The sequence below is a fragment of the Saccostrea cucullata genome, unplaced genomic scaffold, assembly GCF_032062105.1.
Source record: "Saccostrea cucullata isolate Sc308-1 unplaced genomic scaffold, CSIRO_AGI_Scuc_v1 ctg16603, whole genome shotgun sequence".
Classification (NCBI taxonomy): Eukaryota; Metazoa; Mollusca; class Bivalvia; order Ostreida; family Ostreidae; genus Saccostrea; species Saccostrea cuccullata.
In genome coordinates, this window is record NW_026926740.1 from 13,342 (window position 1) to 28,516 (window position 15,175).

Consider the following 15,175-nt stretch of genomic DNA (forward strand, 5'->3'; position numbering starts at 1 on the left):
GCCTTTCATTCATATACTTCATTTAAAAGATTTCTCCAAATCATTAATAATGTTTATTTAAAATACTTTTTAATCTGACAAAATTCAATGAGCAAGAAAATAAAATAATCACCTTGGATATTTTGAGGTGGTTCCATCCATGTCACAAAGCCCCTTGAAGAATTCATCGAACTTGGTGCGGGAGTTGGCGTCCAGTGTACCCCCAATGGACCAAACCATGGAGAAGAAGAAGTAGGCGATCAGCATGGCCGTCCTTTCCTCGATGATTTTCTGGTCTGTGAGGGACTTCTCCTTGGAGCCCTCATCATCAGAGTCCATTCCACCTCCTCCTTCTTCGTCCTCCTCCACAAAGGCCTCTTCTTCCTCTTCATCATCGTCCAAACCAAGTCTTCTGCAAAGCAAGAATAGAAGATTACTGCATGATGTAAATGGTAACAAGATGATCAAGGGCTAAAATGTTCAACAACGAAGCTTAAACCTGTTTTTTTTTTCCTTTTCTGTCCTATTTACAACAAAACTCATTTACACTGTAGTACAAACACAGATATTGCTAATTCAGGGATATAGCGAAATTATCTTAAATCCCCAGCTGTATAATTTTAATAAATTCCTTATACCGATATAACAAATTACAGATATAATGAAGTAATTTCACAGGTCCCAGTGACTTTGTTTTAACTGAGTTTTACTGTTTGGTAATTTGTAAGAACTAACATTTTTTGGTACTTTGGCCTATGAAATGTCTGATACTTCAAATATCATTTCAAGAACTCAGCAGTTAAGAAGTTACCTGACATCCTCCATCATACAGCTATAGAGGTTCAGCATGCTGGCTGTCAGATGCATTGGGTGACACGTCAGAAGACATTTACAATACTTGGACACAAAATTCAAACACGGCTCCAGCATCCACTCAAACAGCATCTATTAATAGATAATTCATTGTATTTAATACTCAATATTCAGTAAAATTTTAGTGAGATGCAAATTTAAGTTTTTCTTTAAAAATTAGCTAACTCAACACCCTTGCTAAAAATGCCATCAAATTCTTTCTAAAGTTTCTGCATGAAATTTAAAATAAAAGATTGAAGAAACCATAGACATTTAATACTTAAAATGCACTCATTTCATGCTGAAATAAAACGCTCTTCTGTGTACCTTGATGGTGTCTTTCTGTTCCCATGTGAGGTTATTAGGGAGTTCATACTCCATCCAGGACTTGATTAAAGCATTATATCCCAGCTGTAATGGGTCCATGTAAATCATACCACATCTGTATCAAACCAGAATATCAATTATAATTCAATAAATTCTTTTTTCTTTCACAAATTCTGGATGGACATTGGACAACTACAAAATCTTAACAATTGATTGCACTTTATACCATATCAAGTCAACACTTGCAAAAATGTCATATCTGATCTAAATATTTCCTTTTAAAAAAATAAACATATGATGCATGGACGTTGATATTGTGAAACAAAACTAACATCCATGCTTGACCCTTTCCTTCTCAAATATTACAAAGACAAAAAAAAAATGCTGTCTTTCAATCAAAACAGAAAAGAGACTTCTAAAATTAAAGCCTCTTGATTGAAGGATTAGGAATTTTTTAGAATAACTCTATGACCTGCTGACTGTGGCGGGGGATGCCTGCTCAAGGTCCATGGCTTCAAAGATCATGTTCTGTGTGTTGTTCATCTGGATAATCTCTCCACTCATCAGGCACAGCTAGAAATAAATACATGATAACTTACTCACACTGACAGAGGGGACCATGAAGCAAAGTATCTCCATTCACCATGATTTCAACTAAAAAAGCACATTTTTTTTAACATCTTAATAAAATTCTGTATGCATCACTAAAATCCATTAATTTTCCTTGACATATGCATTTACAGCATTGAAATTTCTGAGGCATATATTTACTTTAAAAAAAAAAACATGCCCATACAACAAACAAGTTTTGCACTGTTTTACATGTACAAGACCATGATTAACTCTGACCTTTTTATTGTCATCAAGCACCGTATTCATGTTCTCAATCCACACTGCATCCACCGGTCCGTCAAAAATAATCCACTTCCTGTCTGGAGATGTGTTAGAGGCATGCTCCCTGAACGTGTTAGCCAGAACACCTATAAACATATACAGGAACATCGTCAAAGGATGAATTGTCTCTGACCTAAGCGACTATTACTGCATCTCAGCAGCAGGTTTTTTTTTCAATCTTATTTGTTAGGAATTCTTTCAAAAAACTTTGTACTCACCATCAAACCATTCATGGGAGACAGGATCAAATCTACCATACAACTGTCCCATGGTGATGGCCTTGGGATTAATTATGGAGTATATCACCTACAAATCAAAATAATACAGTCAAATAGTCATAAAACTTACTTTCTTATTGAAAACTTACACAAAAAAATTTGACATAAGTCCAAAATTGTTTATTACTTCCATAGCAACAGATTTTAGAGCAATATATTTACCTTGTTTTCCTCCATGAGTCCTTTGTCATGCATTACATGAAGGGCCTCAGTCAGGATCTTAAAGGCTGAGGTCTTCCCCCCAAGGGGATCCCCAACAATCATCAGACCGTGTCGTACCAGGATCATATCATAAATCTAAAAATAGATCAACAATCATCAGACCGTGTTGCGCAACGATCATATCATACATCTAAAAATAGATCAACAATCGTGATCATATTAATTTCCACTTTTTCTAATAGAACAATACATGATTTCCTCAATGTAAAACATCATCAATACCTGAATAATTTTATCAAAGAAGCACAATTACATAACCTTGATAATATTTTCATAAATCATGTTTTGTAATACTTTATTTCTTAATAATTGTCACATGATTATTACCTGGATAATTTTCTCAATGAACCATCCTTCCGCTTGGAGTTTTCGTTTTAAGATGTGCTCTTTCAGGGCCTCCTCCAGTTGACCGTAGTCCGCCTCTGGAAGATCTACTCCAGGGAACAAGTCAGAAATGATGCCTTGGAACAGGGGAATATCATGGGACAAAAACTGAAAGAAAGAGCAGTTATCCTCAAAATGCATAGAAATCAAATGAAAATTTGACATTTTCATTAATCTAGATTCTTTATCAATTAGGACAATTTGCTTACTAGAAACAAAAGAATCAGTATTAGAGAGGCACAACTTTTATATGTTCAGAACCATTGGAACTGAAAATGAAGAAACAAGACTGCAGGGCCATTAACCTTTAAATAAGCTCACTTTGTGAACTCATTTCCACTTAAACCAAAAGAATCTAATAACATGAGAGGAACAGACAGCTCAGCTTTATTTTATGACTCATACATAAGTCTTTTTTTTTCTTTCAAAAACATACAGGTGACTCTCGATGGCTCTAACTCTGATCTCTCGAAGTTCTCGATCTCTCAAAGTGAACCTCCGGTCCCGTTTTTTCCCTCTATATAATTAAGCAAATTTACTCCTGATCTCTCTAACTTCTATCTCTCGAAGTTCTCTATCTCTCGAACCAAAATCTTGGTCCCGTTACACATATTTCATTGAATTTTACTCTCTATCTCTCGAAGTTTTTATTGCGCGTTTATACACGCCAATCAAGCGTAAAATTGATGCAGTCTGGACTTACCTGGAAACAATGAAAGCCTAGGGCTGGCATGGAGGTGTTAAGAAGAAAATACGGTTGTTACCACTATCGGCCTAGTAAATTCGTCAAAAATAAACAATGATGCCTTCAGAAATAAAGTGTTGATATATTTTGTACACGATCAGGTCTATCTGATCACGGATGTAAAATGGCGCCAAAACGTCACACAAACGCTACGTAAATCTCAAAACCATACCATGTTTCAATATATTCTCTAAAAATGGCAGTTTTTATATCTTTGATCGCAAAATTCACTTTGGCCGCAATGAACGCGATTCATGAAACTTACATATATTTTTTATAACGCAAAAATGTTTCGATTTAACAACATCTTGTGAATCGCGTTTGCTGCGGCCAATGTTGAAATTGAGTTTATATGCCTTCTTTGTTATTCCGGATTTCAAGTTGAGAAATCTAATGTGAAATCATTTTTCAATAAAGGCACCGTAATTGCTGTTAATTTTTTTTTAAGAAAGTTACAAAATAAGTAAATAAGTCTAATCATTATCATTAAGAACATAGACTGAACAATAAATTAGGTAGACAATATATGTTATCCACCCTTCAGGTGAAAACTATCGATAGGGATAACGTTAGATCAGCATGCTTAAAGATTGAAGTTAAAGTGTTTATCTGACCCCCCCCCCCCCCCCCCCCAAAAAAAAAAATGTAACAGAGAAAGATTGTAATAGTACGCAAATAAGAAAATATTTAAATAATCAAGATTTTTAGCACTTTTTATGTTTGTTTTGCAACTGATATAATTGTTTGATTCTCGCCTGGAAATGCTTATGAATATTACGCAATAGATTCATTGATGACGTCACAATAGATCGTGTAAAAAATACTTTTTTCAACTTTTTTTAAGTTGCTGACTTGCTGTTGATAATATTTTTTAGAACTTCATAATTCCTTAGAAAAGGTAATTTGAAAGATATATGACAATTTATAATTGTGAAGAGATCCTGAGATTATGTGGACGAGAAAGGTAAATTGTTTTTTTTTTTTTTGTTCAAGTAAATTCAATCGATCTAGGCCTACTTATTTAAAATAAGAATCAAAATGTTTGTAAAATTTCTAACAAATAAATTGTTGCATGTTCCTTCTGAAATACGTTCTGAAATCCAGGAAAAGAAAATATGATAGATTATTTTTTTCAAGGTAAGCTGTCCAACAAAACTAGTCATTGTTGCTGTAAATATCAATATCTCGTACACCCGATGGTATTAAGATCATATAAGTGGGCTTTATTGTTTTCAGTGTATTATGTAAAATGAATAAAATCCACTGCCTTTATGTATATTTAGTGGTGCATATTGCATAATACATGTACATGTTACAAGTTCATTACACTGTTTATAAGTATAGAATGTAATTTAATTATAAAATTGGGGGGGGGGGGGGTGGGCACGCCCCTTCGTTTGAGAGAACCGGGTTTGTTTTATTTTTAATTTTATTCTTTTTATACAATTTACCTGTGTAATAATTTCAAATAATTCCACACGTAACATTCAGAAACCTAGTTTTTTGACTGATTCATAAACATGTTCTTGCAAAAAAAAAAATCTTAACCTCCCCCCCCCCCCTCTCCCGTCCCTTCCCGTGACAATCTGTAAGTATGTACCTTGTTTTTCCTTCTAAAAACAATACTTGAACTGACTCCGCATTGTCAGTTCCTCCATAAATTGCAACAAAGTTGTAAGGGGTTATATAAATGAGTTATAAATAGATAATATATACAAGTGCGTGCGAATAAACAGATGAATAAGTATTCATTTTCTGGCTTGCACTTGCATTTTGTCTTATTACGACTTGCTTTCCTTATTTTACTCCAGCAATTGCATTTTAGTGTCATTGTTCAAAAAAGTTGTGTGAAATCGGATTCCGAATTTTCTTTCGTCGACTTGAAAACAGACAGCGGTAAATAAGCAAATACAATTGAATTTCAATTGACGACATTATAAGTAAATGCATAAAAGGCAGTCCGATTAAAATCAAACCTTCACTAGCTCCTTTTTATTTTGTTTGTCGCGTGAAGGGTGGTGTCTTCTATAAATATTTACAAGAACATTTGGACAATTAATGAAGTATATTCTGACATTGACTGGGGGTATCTACACCCGTCAAAAACACTGAACGTAGTTTTGATTTTTTAATGCTTGTCAAATTTACTGGGAATTTAATGAAATGGTCTGTAAACATCTTCGAAAAACTCATTCAGTCATACAGTGGTTTAAAAGTAAATATTTCCATTTCTAACTTTTCTCTCTGTGATAACTTTTTGAGAGCTAGCGGAGTTAATTTCTTGATAATTCTACCGGAATTTAAATGGTAGGTCAATATGTCAGGAGCTAAGGAGGCCTAATATGCATGCAAATCTTGTGCACATCTGTCTCGGAGCCTGACGCTAAGGATGCCAAATATGCATGAAAATCTTGTGTGGCTGCCTTTGTGTTTGATGTCAGTGGGCGAGGGCTTTTGAAATTGGGATGGGAATCATCGTGTAATTTAAATCCATGTCTGCATTTTTAAAGTCTAAATCTACAATTTAATTTCACAATGAAATGGAAATATAAGGAATCACTGTCTAGTTAGGAGGGTATGTCAGGGACATCAACAATAGTGGGAAACATGGGATAATTTAAGCATAACGGGCTTCATTCACAAACATGACAAAATTGATGGAAGCGTGTTGTTTTGCGACTTTGCTTCAGGAAGTCTTAGAGCTAGCATCAAGAAGCTCTAAGGTTAGGACTTTGTGTCCAGGTACAGACTTTGTATTCGTGGACGACATTATTTGCCGGTACTGAAGAGGTCCAGACACTTAGGGAGAACTCATGCTAAGCTTAGGTTCGAAGCTTCCCTAAGCCGGGGGGGGGGGGGGGGGGGAAGTACACTGTATATGCAACTTATACTGCCTTGCTACATGTAGGTTTTCAGCAACGGCGAGCCTGTGTAACCTTTGGATGGGTGACCGCTTCACGTCATAATTATAAATACATGTGCAATGTACATTATTTTAGAAGCATAATAACAGACCCGACTACCACAAATACTAAATACAGATTATATGTGATTGTCAAAAGGACAGAGGATGACATAGCTGTCGTCGTTGGGAATATTTTCTCTTTCATACACGTAAGATAAATATATTTGCCTGTTCTTTGTTTTTAAAAAAATATGTAACCTTATTCAGCTTCATATCAATAATGAGTATATACTATTAAAAAGCAGGGACGTGGTATCACTTTTTCTCCCGACATTACCTTTACTATAGAAAATGTTCACTCAAAGTAAGGTTGGACCCTCCACACTTCAGCACAGTACAGTGTTATAAAGAAAATTTACCCCAAAAACTTTGAATTAAAAGGTAGTTGGTCTTGAAAAAAGTTAGCCACAACCCCACCCCCCCCCCCCCCCAACCCACGAAATAGGATTTTCGACTTTGAGCAACTTTTAACTTCTCGGGGTTTTTTTTGTTTTTGTTTTTTTTTTTGTTTTTGTTTTTTTGCTCGTCAACTTTTTCAGGTAAGTAAAAAAAAAAATTCTCAGGTTGCCCCCCCCCCACTTTCGAAAACGATGCTACGTGCCTGAAAAATACTATAGTGTAGTATTAAAACCGAAACAAAGTAATGCATAGATAATGTCTTAGCTAAATCAAAAATAAATCTTTAATAGGAAAAAAATATCAAGGAAAATGCTGGAATATAAAAACTGATTTTTATGTTGCAGTCAAGATTTTATACGCAGTAAAATAGCACACCTTGCACTTTCAAGTGTACATACATAAAATTATGTATGTATATTCTCGTACATGTGTATACCTAAATAAGTAAATAAAAGATAAGCATGATTGTATCGTATACTGGTATTTCAAAATTTAATGTAGTATTTCAATTAATATCATGAATTTTAGGGAAATGGAGAGGGTAAAAAATTCTGACAATAAATACGCTTTCTTGATGAAATAGTTTTTCTCGGAAAATTATCTCCTTAATTGACCCACGGTTATTGTAAATATCAATTCATATAAAGAAAAAACAAGAAAACATTGATGTAACCATCAATTGTCGCCCGGGAAATATATAAAGTAAACAATGGAAATAAGTCTTGATCATCAAATCGCTTAGATATGTGTGAAAAGTCATGCGTCTAATTGATGGAGACGATAGTGACGAATATTTTGAAAACTCACAGTCGGATAAAAAATCTAACAAATATGGTACCATTTAAAACTTGATCAATTCCTCAAGTAAATGTTGGCTGCATAAAATATAAATTGAAGTTAGACACATGCATCAACTATATTCAAAAATGTATTTTAATTTTCAACAGGTTGGGGGGAAACGTAAATCATGGTAAATTCCGCTATAATAGTGGTATCTCACTATTATAGTGAAATTACGCTATATTTTCCGTCGTGGATACCCTCAATTTCATCCGATACCATGCAAGGCGTTTGAACCGCAAGTCATGGTGGGTATTAAAATGAACAAAAACTGTCATACTTGCATGTTTTGAATTTTAATAAATTTTCTACCGTTGCGTTTATTGATACGAGCACTCTTTTTTTAACGGAAGTTGCATTTTTAACATAGCAACCGATGATTGCGGGGGGTAATTAAGCCTGTTTGAATCTCACTTATTGCTCATTAATGTGCACAAATTGACGCTTGTTGCGATTGTCAACTTAAACTGGAAAGGGTTTATTTAATTAAACAAGAAAAAGATTATTTCTGTCTGCATGGTTACGCGTATGGAGGCCCGTTATGGTAAACGGAAAGACCCATTATTATCGCAGCGGCTGATCTTTCTGTGCATGGTTGTGTTAGATAGTGAACATGGGAATTGAGAAGTAATTTTTGTTATAATTCAGCATAATAATTCTTCATTGATAACATGTAGAAAATCATAAGTAAAATATTTTTTTTAATGCTTGATAAAATTAAAATATTATTGTTATAAAGTTTCAATTTCATTGTTATTTCTCATCAAGATATTTGATATTTTTTGACTATATAAAAAGAGTTTACAAAAGGTACTGTATAGAAATAAAAGGAAGTTATGAATTTCCGGTTGCATCATAACGACGTGGTACATATAGTTCATGGTTAATAAAAATCAAAAACTGTTCAGCTCATAAAAATTGAATATGTTACAGCTGCGAATGATGTGAATGATAAAAGGATAATTTCGATTCCATTTTTTGCAAAGCGCCTTGCGGCATAACCTATACTGCATAAACGATAGGAATTATCACGTGATCAGGACCCAGGGTACACGTTGTTCGGTCATTTTTATTTCAGACTGTCTTCAAAGCAATATAAATGAATATATATTTTTTTTTGAAATAAGTACGCACATAGATATTTAAGTGCATTTGCTCATCAGATGGATTAATCGATGTAATCAAGTCCATAGGAGTCGGAGGCAAATTGAAAGGAGGGGGGGGGTAAACCAACAAAAAAGGTAAACCCCAATTTTCAATACATAGAAAATGTCTATCACTGCAATATAAAAAAAAGTGGGGGCTAAGCCCCCTCCCCCTCGTTTCTGGCGCATATGAAGTCAGTGATAAAAGATTTGATTGAAAATGAAAATACAGTGGACCTTCAGATATTCGGACGCCAGATATCCGGATGCTTTAGTATCCGGACGCTTTTTCATCGGAACAGAATTTTAAAATGTTATTGTGTCTTGTTTAACTGGTGATTCAGGTATCCGGACAATTCACAGATCCGGACAAATTGACTGGGAACCAAAGCGTCCGAATAAATGAGGCTCCACTGTATACGCTTCTCGAGATTCTAGTTCAGCTTTGAATATCTTGTACTTCCATTGCATGGTTATGCATTCAAAATTGTGATGGTACTTTTTTCAAATGCTAAATTGTTTTCGGCCGATTTGATCTTTACATCAATTTTTGATTGTGGAAAATATGAATTGAGTCAAAGATATTTTAGACACATCTTATGCTGAATATTGAGCAGTGGTGATTGGTTATTTCCTTGTGTTTTAAACAATAATACAATGGCATAATTCTAAAAGCTTGAAAAATTAATACTTTTGGTGTGATTTTTTGCTACATTCTTTCATTTCCTAGAACATAATTAGATATAAATATTTTTCAAATAGCAAGAAAAAACTATAGCTATTTCTCTCAGATTTTAAAGCTAAATCATTCTTGCCTAAGTGCATAACCATAAAGTGTTCAATAAGATACATTTGTGCAGAGTTAAAAAGATTGTTCCAATCATATTTATTTGAACATGTGATTGTGTTAAAATAAGGTTACAGGCACTCTTGTCAAATATTCCGGACACCAAAATAAATCTTTTTTCTGAAATAAACAATTAACCAGCAGAAATTAAAGATTATATATATTTTCTAGAATCGTTTTTATTTTTTAAAAAGTAATTTTTTGATTATTCATTATAAATTGATTTTGTAAAGAGGGTAGAAATCGAGTTTATCAATATACTCTTTTTATTTTTGCCATAATGTGTTCTTCCGTTTTCCATAACGAGCCTCCATACCCGTAACCATGCAGACAGATATAATCTTTTTCTTGTTTAATTAAATAAAACCTTTTCAGTGCAAGCTGACAATTGTAACAAGCATCAATTTGTGCACGTAAATGAGCAATAAGTGAGATTTAAACAGGCTTAGATACCCCTCCAATCATCGGTTGCTATGTTAAAAATGCAACTTCCGTTAAAAAAAGAGTGCTCGCATTATTAAACGCAACGGTAGAAAATTTATTAAAATTCAAAACGTGCAAGCATGACAGTTTTTGTTCATTTTAATACCCACCATGACTTGCGGTTCAAACGCCTTGCATGGTATCGGGTGAAATTGAGGGTATTCACGACGGGAAATATAGCGTAATTTCACTATAATAGTGAAATACCACTATTATAGCGGGATTTACGTTTCTCCCCAACCTGTTCAATTTTCGAATATAAAACACGAACTGTGCAGAGTACGTTTTTATGCGAGAAGTAAAATTCGATGTTCTAAAAAAAGGGACCTGTCATTTTTTCCACAGTAAATGATAAGCAAATTTATATATTAAATATGAAAAAAAACATATATTTTTTACAGATTCACTTTATGGAAGTAAATATATTGTGTATCTCCTAATTTATACAGGAAAGAACAATCTGATTAACAATCTTTCCAATGTTTAGAAAACCTTTAATTCTGAATAACTACTTCTGCCCCAATCCTCATACACCAACACTTAAACTTATATGTATAGAGCAGCCCGGTCCTCCGGGCTGCAAAAATGAAAGGTTTAATTTAGAACAGATGAAATAAAAAAAAAGATAAGTAAAAAATAGACTTAAATATGAATTTATTTAAGAGAATATATTTTTTAGGTTGAGAAATGTACAATTCTTTACGCTGTACAGGAATCATTACGTTAAATTTGATAACGCCATGTGAACGTTACGACGTCATGACGTCGTCAGTGTTATTTTCTTAAGAAAACATTGCATTTTTAGTGAGTTGTGTAGGGAAAACGGTTTGAGATATTTTCAAAAAATAAATTGATTTAGAACAGGGGTATCCAAGACACATCATTTAAATATTATCGCCAGATTTTGGGACTAGGCGGATTTTGGTGCCTAACGTACCTTCTTTTTTGGTGTTTACATAGATGACACTACACCTATGGGTCGTTGTTTTGATATAATTAATTGGTTATTAATTACAAGGAAAATTACAAACAAATTCACAACTTATTTCGAATTGAAACTGAAACGATAATTTTTAGAAATTTAATTTATAGATGTTCGTTTCAGTAAGTTCCGATAGACTATGAACTCTTATTATGATTAAATAGAGTCTAAATAATTCCAGCATGGCAAATATTGTACAAGAAAATTCCTTTCTCACGGACTGAATACCGATTAAGAAAAATCGGTGAACACTGGTGAAGGTCCCGATCAAGCCGCGGAATAGCCAAACCGACAATGGCTATTCGGGTTTCATGTAATCATGAAATAAGAACAAATAAATACTGAAACTTTAGAAATTCGTTTTATTTATTCGAAATACAATCATTGTTGTTGATATCACGTAAATTACCTGTCAAATACAATTGAAAACGTGCAATGACTTTATTTACATATACTTCCGGTATTTATAAAAGTAGAACTTCAGTGATCAGAGCTGAGAATTCCGGATTTTTTTTACTTTCTATCTCTCGAACCCTTCGATCTCTCGAACTTTTCTTGCGTTCCCTTGAACTTCGAGAGATCAAGAGTCACCTGTAATTTATATTTTAGTGTAACTGCGTACCTTTGGAAGATTGACATCGTTGATGGACTTAAGCACCAGGACTTCCTCTCGATGTTCTGGGTATTTCAGCTTCAGATTCCCGGCGGCCGTCAGCACTGACTTGACGGCCCTCATGCCATAATCATAGTGATGCTGGGAAGACAGTTGTTCTGAACACAATCGGTACGTGGCCACAATCTTAGTGGACATACTGCGGGCATCCACAAATCCCATAGAGTACAGAGAAATCTCCGCAATCATAGCATAGTCTGGGACCATGATGGCTACAGTTCGGAATAATACCTGAAACATAACATTCATTTTGGATTATTTAAAATCAAAACTATAAAATAATAGAATTAAATGGAGTAAGGGATTTCTTTGATATAAAAATGTTATTTTATGAAAATTAAGCATTATTACAGCAAATAACATCTGCTGTTTGACAAATGAATCAATCATGCCCAACATTTGTCCTTGACCTTTTCACATGAATAAATCATATCCAACATTTGTCCTTGACCTTTTCACATGAATAAATCATATCCAACATTTGTTCCCTGATCTTTTCACATGAATAAATCAAATCCAACATTTGTTCTAGAACTTTTCACATGAATAAATCATGTTAAAAAATTTGTCCTTGACCTTTAAATTGACCATTCTCTCCAAGTTACACATCTTTTCTTACTTTCAGGTTGTCGGGAAGCTCTGCTCGCCCCGCGTACCCAGGGTTCATCGTGATGAAGATGGTACAGGTGGGGTCGAGTCTGATCTGAGTCCCCTCAAACATAAACAGCTGAACCTGTTCAGCTATAGCCCTCTGTATGGTCTGGACCTGCTGGGCTATCACAGACAACACCTACAGAGAAGACACAGTCAGTCCTAAATGACTTGCATGCTTCATTTTCATCAGTATTATGTAAATGACTTGGATATTTCTTTTACCAGGTATAAGTACATTTTCATTTCCTTCCAAGATTATAACATTCAAGATTACACTCATCACACATAAAATGTAAACAAGAGGCCCATGGGCCACATCGCTCACCTGAGCACTGCGGCTAGGAAAAAGTAGAAATTGGTTTATTATTGAAAAGTTTAAATCTTAAAGTAGTCCCATGACCAATCATGGCTTTGCTATTCTTGAGAAGAAGATTTTTAAAGAATTTTCATATATATTTGTTTGTAAAACTTGGTTGGCCATTTTGGCCCCGCCCTACCCCCGGGGGTCATAATTTGAACAAACTTGAATCTACACTACCTGAGGATGCTTCCATAATAAATATGATCAATTATAGGTTTGCTTTTCTTGAGAAGAAGATTTTTAAAGAATTTCCCTATATATTTCTATGTAAAACTTTGGTCGTCCACTGTGGCCCCGCCCTACCCCCAGGGGTCATGATTTGAACAAACTTGAATCTACACTACCTGAGGATGCTTCCATATAAGTTTCATCTTTCCTGGCACAGTGGTTCTTGAGAAGAAGATTTTTAAAGAATTTTCCTATATATTTCTATGTAAAACTTTGGTCGGCCATTGTGGCCACGCCCTACCCCCGGGGGTCATGATTTGAACAAATTTGAATCTACACTACCTGAGGATGCTTCCGTATAAGTTTCATCTTTCCTGGCACAGTGGTTCTTGAGAAGAAGACTTTTAAAGAATTTTCCTATATATTTCTATGTAAAACTTTGGTCGGCCATTGTGGCCACGCCCTACCCCCGGGGGTCATTATTTGAATCTACACTACCTTAGGATATTTCCCTATAAGTTTCATCTTTCCTGGCACAGTGGTTCTTGAGAAGAAGACTTTTAAAGAATTTTCCTATATGTTCCTATGTAAAACTTTGGTCAGCCATTGTGGCCCCGCCCTACCCCCGGGGTCAAGATTTGAGCAAACTTGAATCTACACTACTTGAGGATACTTCCATATAAGTTTCATCTTTCCTGGCACAGTGGTTCTGGAGAAGAAGATTTTTAAAGAATTTTCCTATATATTTCTATGTAAAATTTGGTCGGCCATTGTAGTCCGGCCCTACCCCCGGGGGTCATGATTTGAACAAACTTGAATCTACACTACCTGAGGATGCTTCCATATAAGTTTCATCTTTCCTGGCACAGTGGTTCTTGAGAAGAAGATTTTTAAATCATGCCACCAAATTTTTATTAATTCCCAATTATCTCCCCTTGAATGAGGGTGTGGCCCTTCATTTGAACAAACTTGAATCCCCTTCACCCAAGGATGCTTTGTGGCAAGTTTGGTTGAAATTGGCCCAACGGTTCTTGAGAAGAAGTCGAAAATGTGAAAAGTTTACAGACAGACAGACAGACGGACGGACAGATGGACTACAGACAAAATGTGATCAGAAAAGCTCACTTGAGCCTTTGGCTCAGGTGAGCTAAAAAGTTGAAGATAACAGTGATGCATGGCTCTCATAAAAACTACACGCAATATTAATTTGGTAACAGAGCATAAACACAGACCCCCAGAAACTCCAGAGGTGGGATCAGGAGCCTAGATAAAGACTTCGGAAACAAAACAACAAACCTCAAGTTCAATACGGTTGAACTCATCAAAGCATGCCCACGCCCCTGACTGGGCCAGACCCTTGAAGAATTTGCCCATGGCTTTGTAGTCCAGCCCATCTGAGCAGTTAAACACCACGCACTGCTTGGCCACGGCTTTAGCCAGATCTTTAGAGGTCTCTGTCTTCCCTGTACCCGCCGGTCCCTCGGGGGCACCGCCCAGATTCAGGAGTAGGGCTCCCATCAGTGTTCTACAATGAAAGGTAAATATATTTATTATACATTCCTCTGCAAGATTACAAACAACACTTGAAAATATTTCAGTTCAGTACAGTTAAATTGCCAACCATTCTGACACCTTTGCAATCTTCTTCACTGAAAATATGGACCTTTATTTTTGATTCTCATTTTACCCTTTTCCAAGTCCTTTTCACTGTACTTGCAACATCTTGTCTAATAGTATATATTCTGACACAAAATTTGTGTCTAAATTCACTCCAGATAAGACAGATTTCTCTGAAGTACCTTAAAGTAACACTGACTTTCCATCCCCACACTTAGACAATCTCAAAGCTTTTGGACATTCAATCACATCTGCAAATTTCAAATATCCCTTTAAGCCTTACCTGTAGCACCTGTCGGTCAGTGGAGTGATGACCAGTCTGCCTGTGTTGCCCAGATACTCGTAGGCATACGCCACAGT

At 35.2% G+C, this 15,175-nt stretch overlaps 1 protein-coding gene across 1 annotated transcript in view; it reads right to left on the reverse strand.

Moving 5' to 3' along the window:
- LOC134272542 (dynein axonemal heavy chain 3-like) overlaps nt 1-15,169 on the reverse strand; it is a gene marked incomplete at its 3' end in the record, with an annotated part of 28,127 nt that extends 12,958 nt beyond the window's left edge. Inside the window, exons 1-12 of the mRNA XM_062754765.1 lie at nt 15,099-15,169; nt 14,495-14,723; nt 12,635-12,805; nt 11,965-12,246; nt 2,880-3,044; nt 2,493-2,627; nt 2,271-2,358; nt 2,008-2,138; nt 1,631-1,731; nt 1,159-1,273; nt 791-924; nt 113-391 (exon numbers count right to left, since the gene is read on the reverse strand). Coding sequence (XP_062610749.1) covers nt 113-391; nt 791-924; nt 1,159-1,273; nt 1,631-1,731; nt 2,008-2,138; nt 2,271-2,358; nt 2,493-2,627; nt 2,880-3,044; nt 11,965-12,246; nt 12,635-12,805; nt 14,495-14,716 — 1,823 coding nt within the window. The remainder of the gene's footprint in view (nt 1-112; nt 392-790; nt 925-1,158; nt 1,274-1,630; nt 1,732-2,007; nt 2,139-2,270; nt 2,359-2,492; nt 2,628-2,879; nt 3,045-11,964; nt 12,247-12,634; nt 12,806-14,494; nt 14,724-15,098) is intronic.
- Nucleotides 15,170-15,175: the final 6 nt, after the last annotated feature.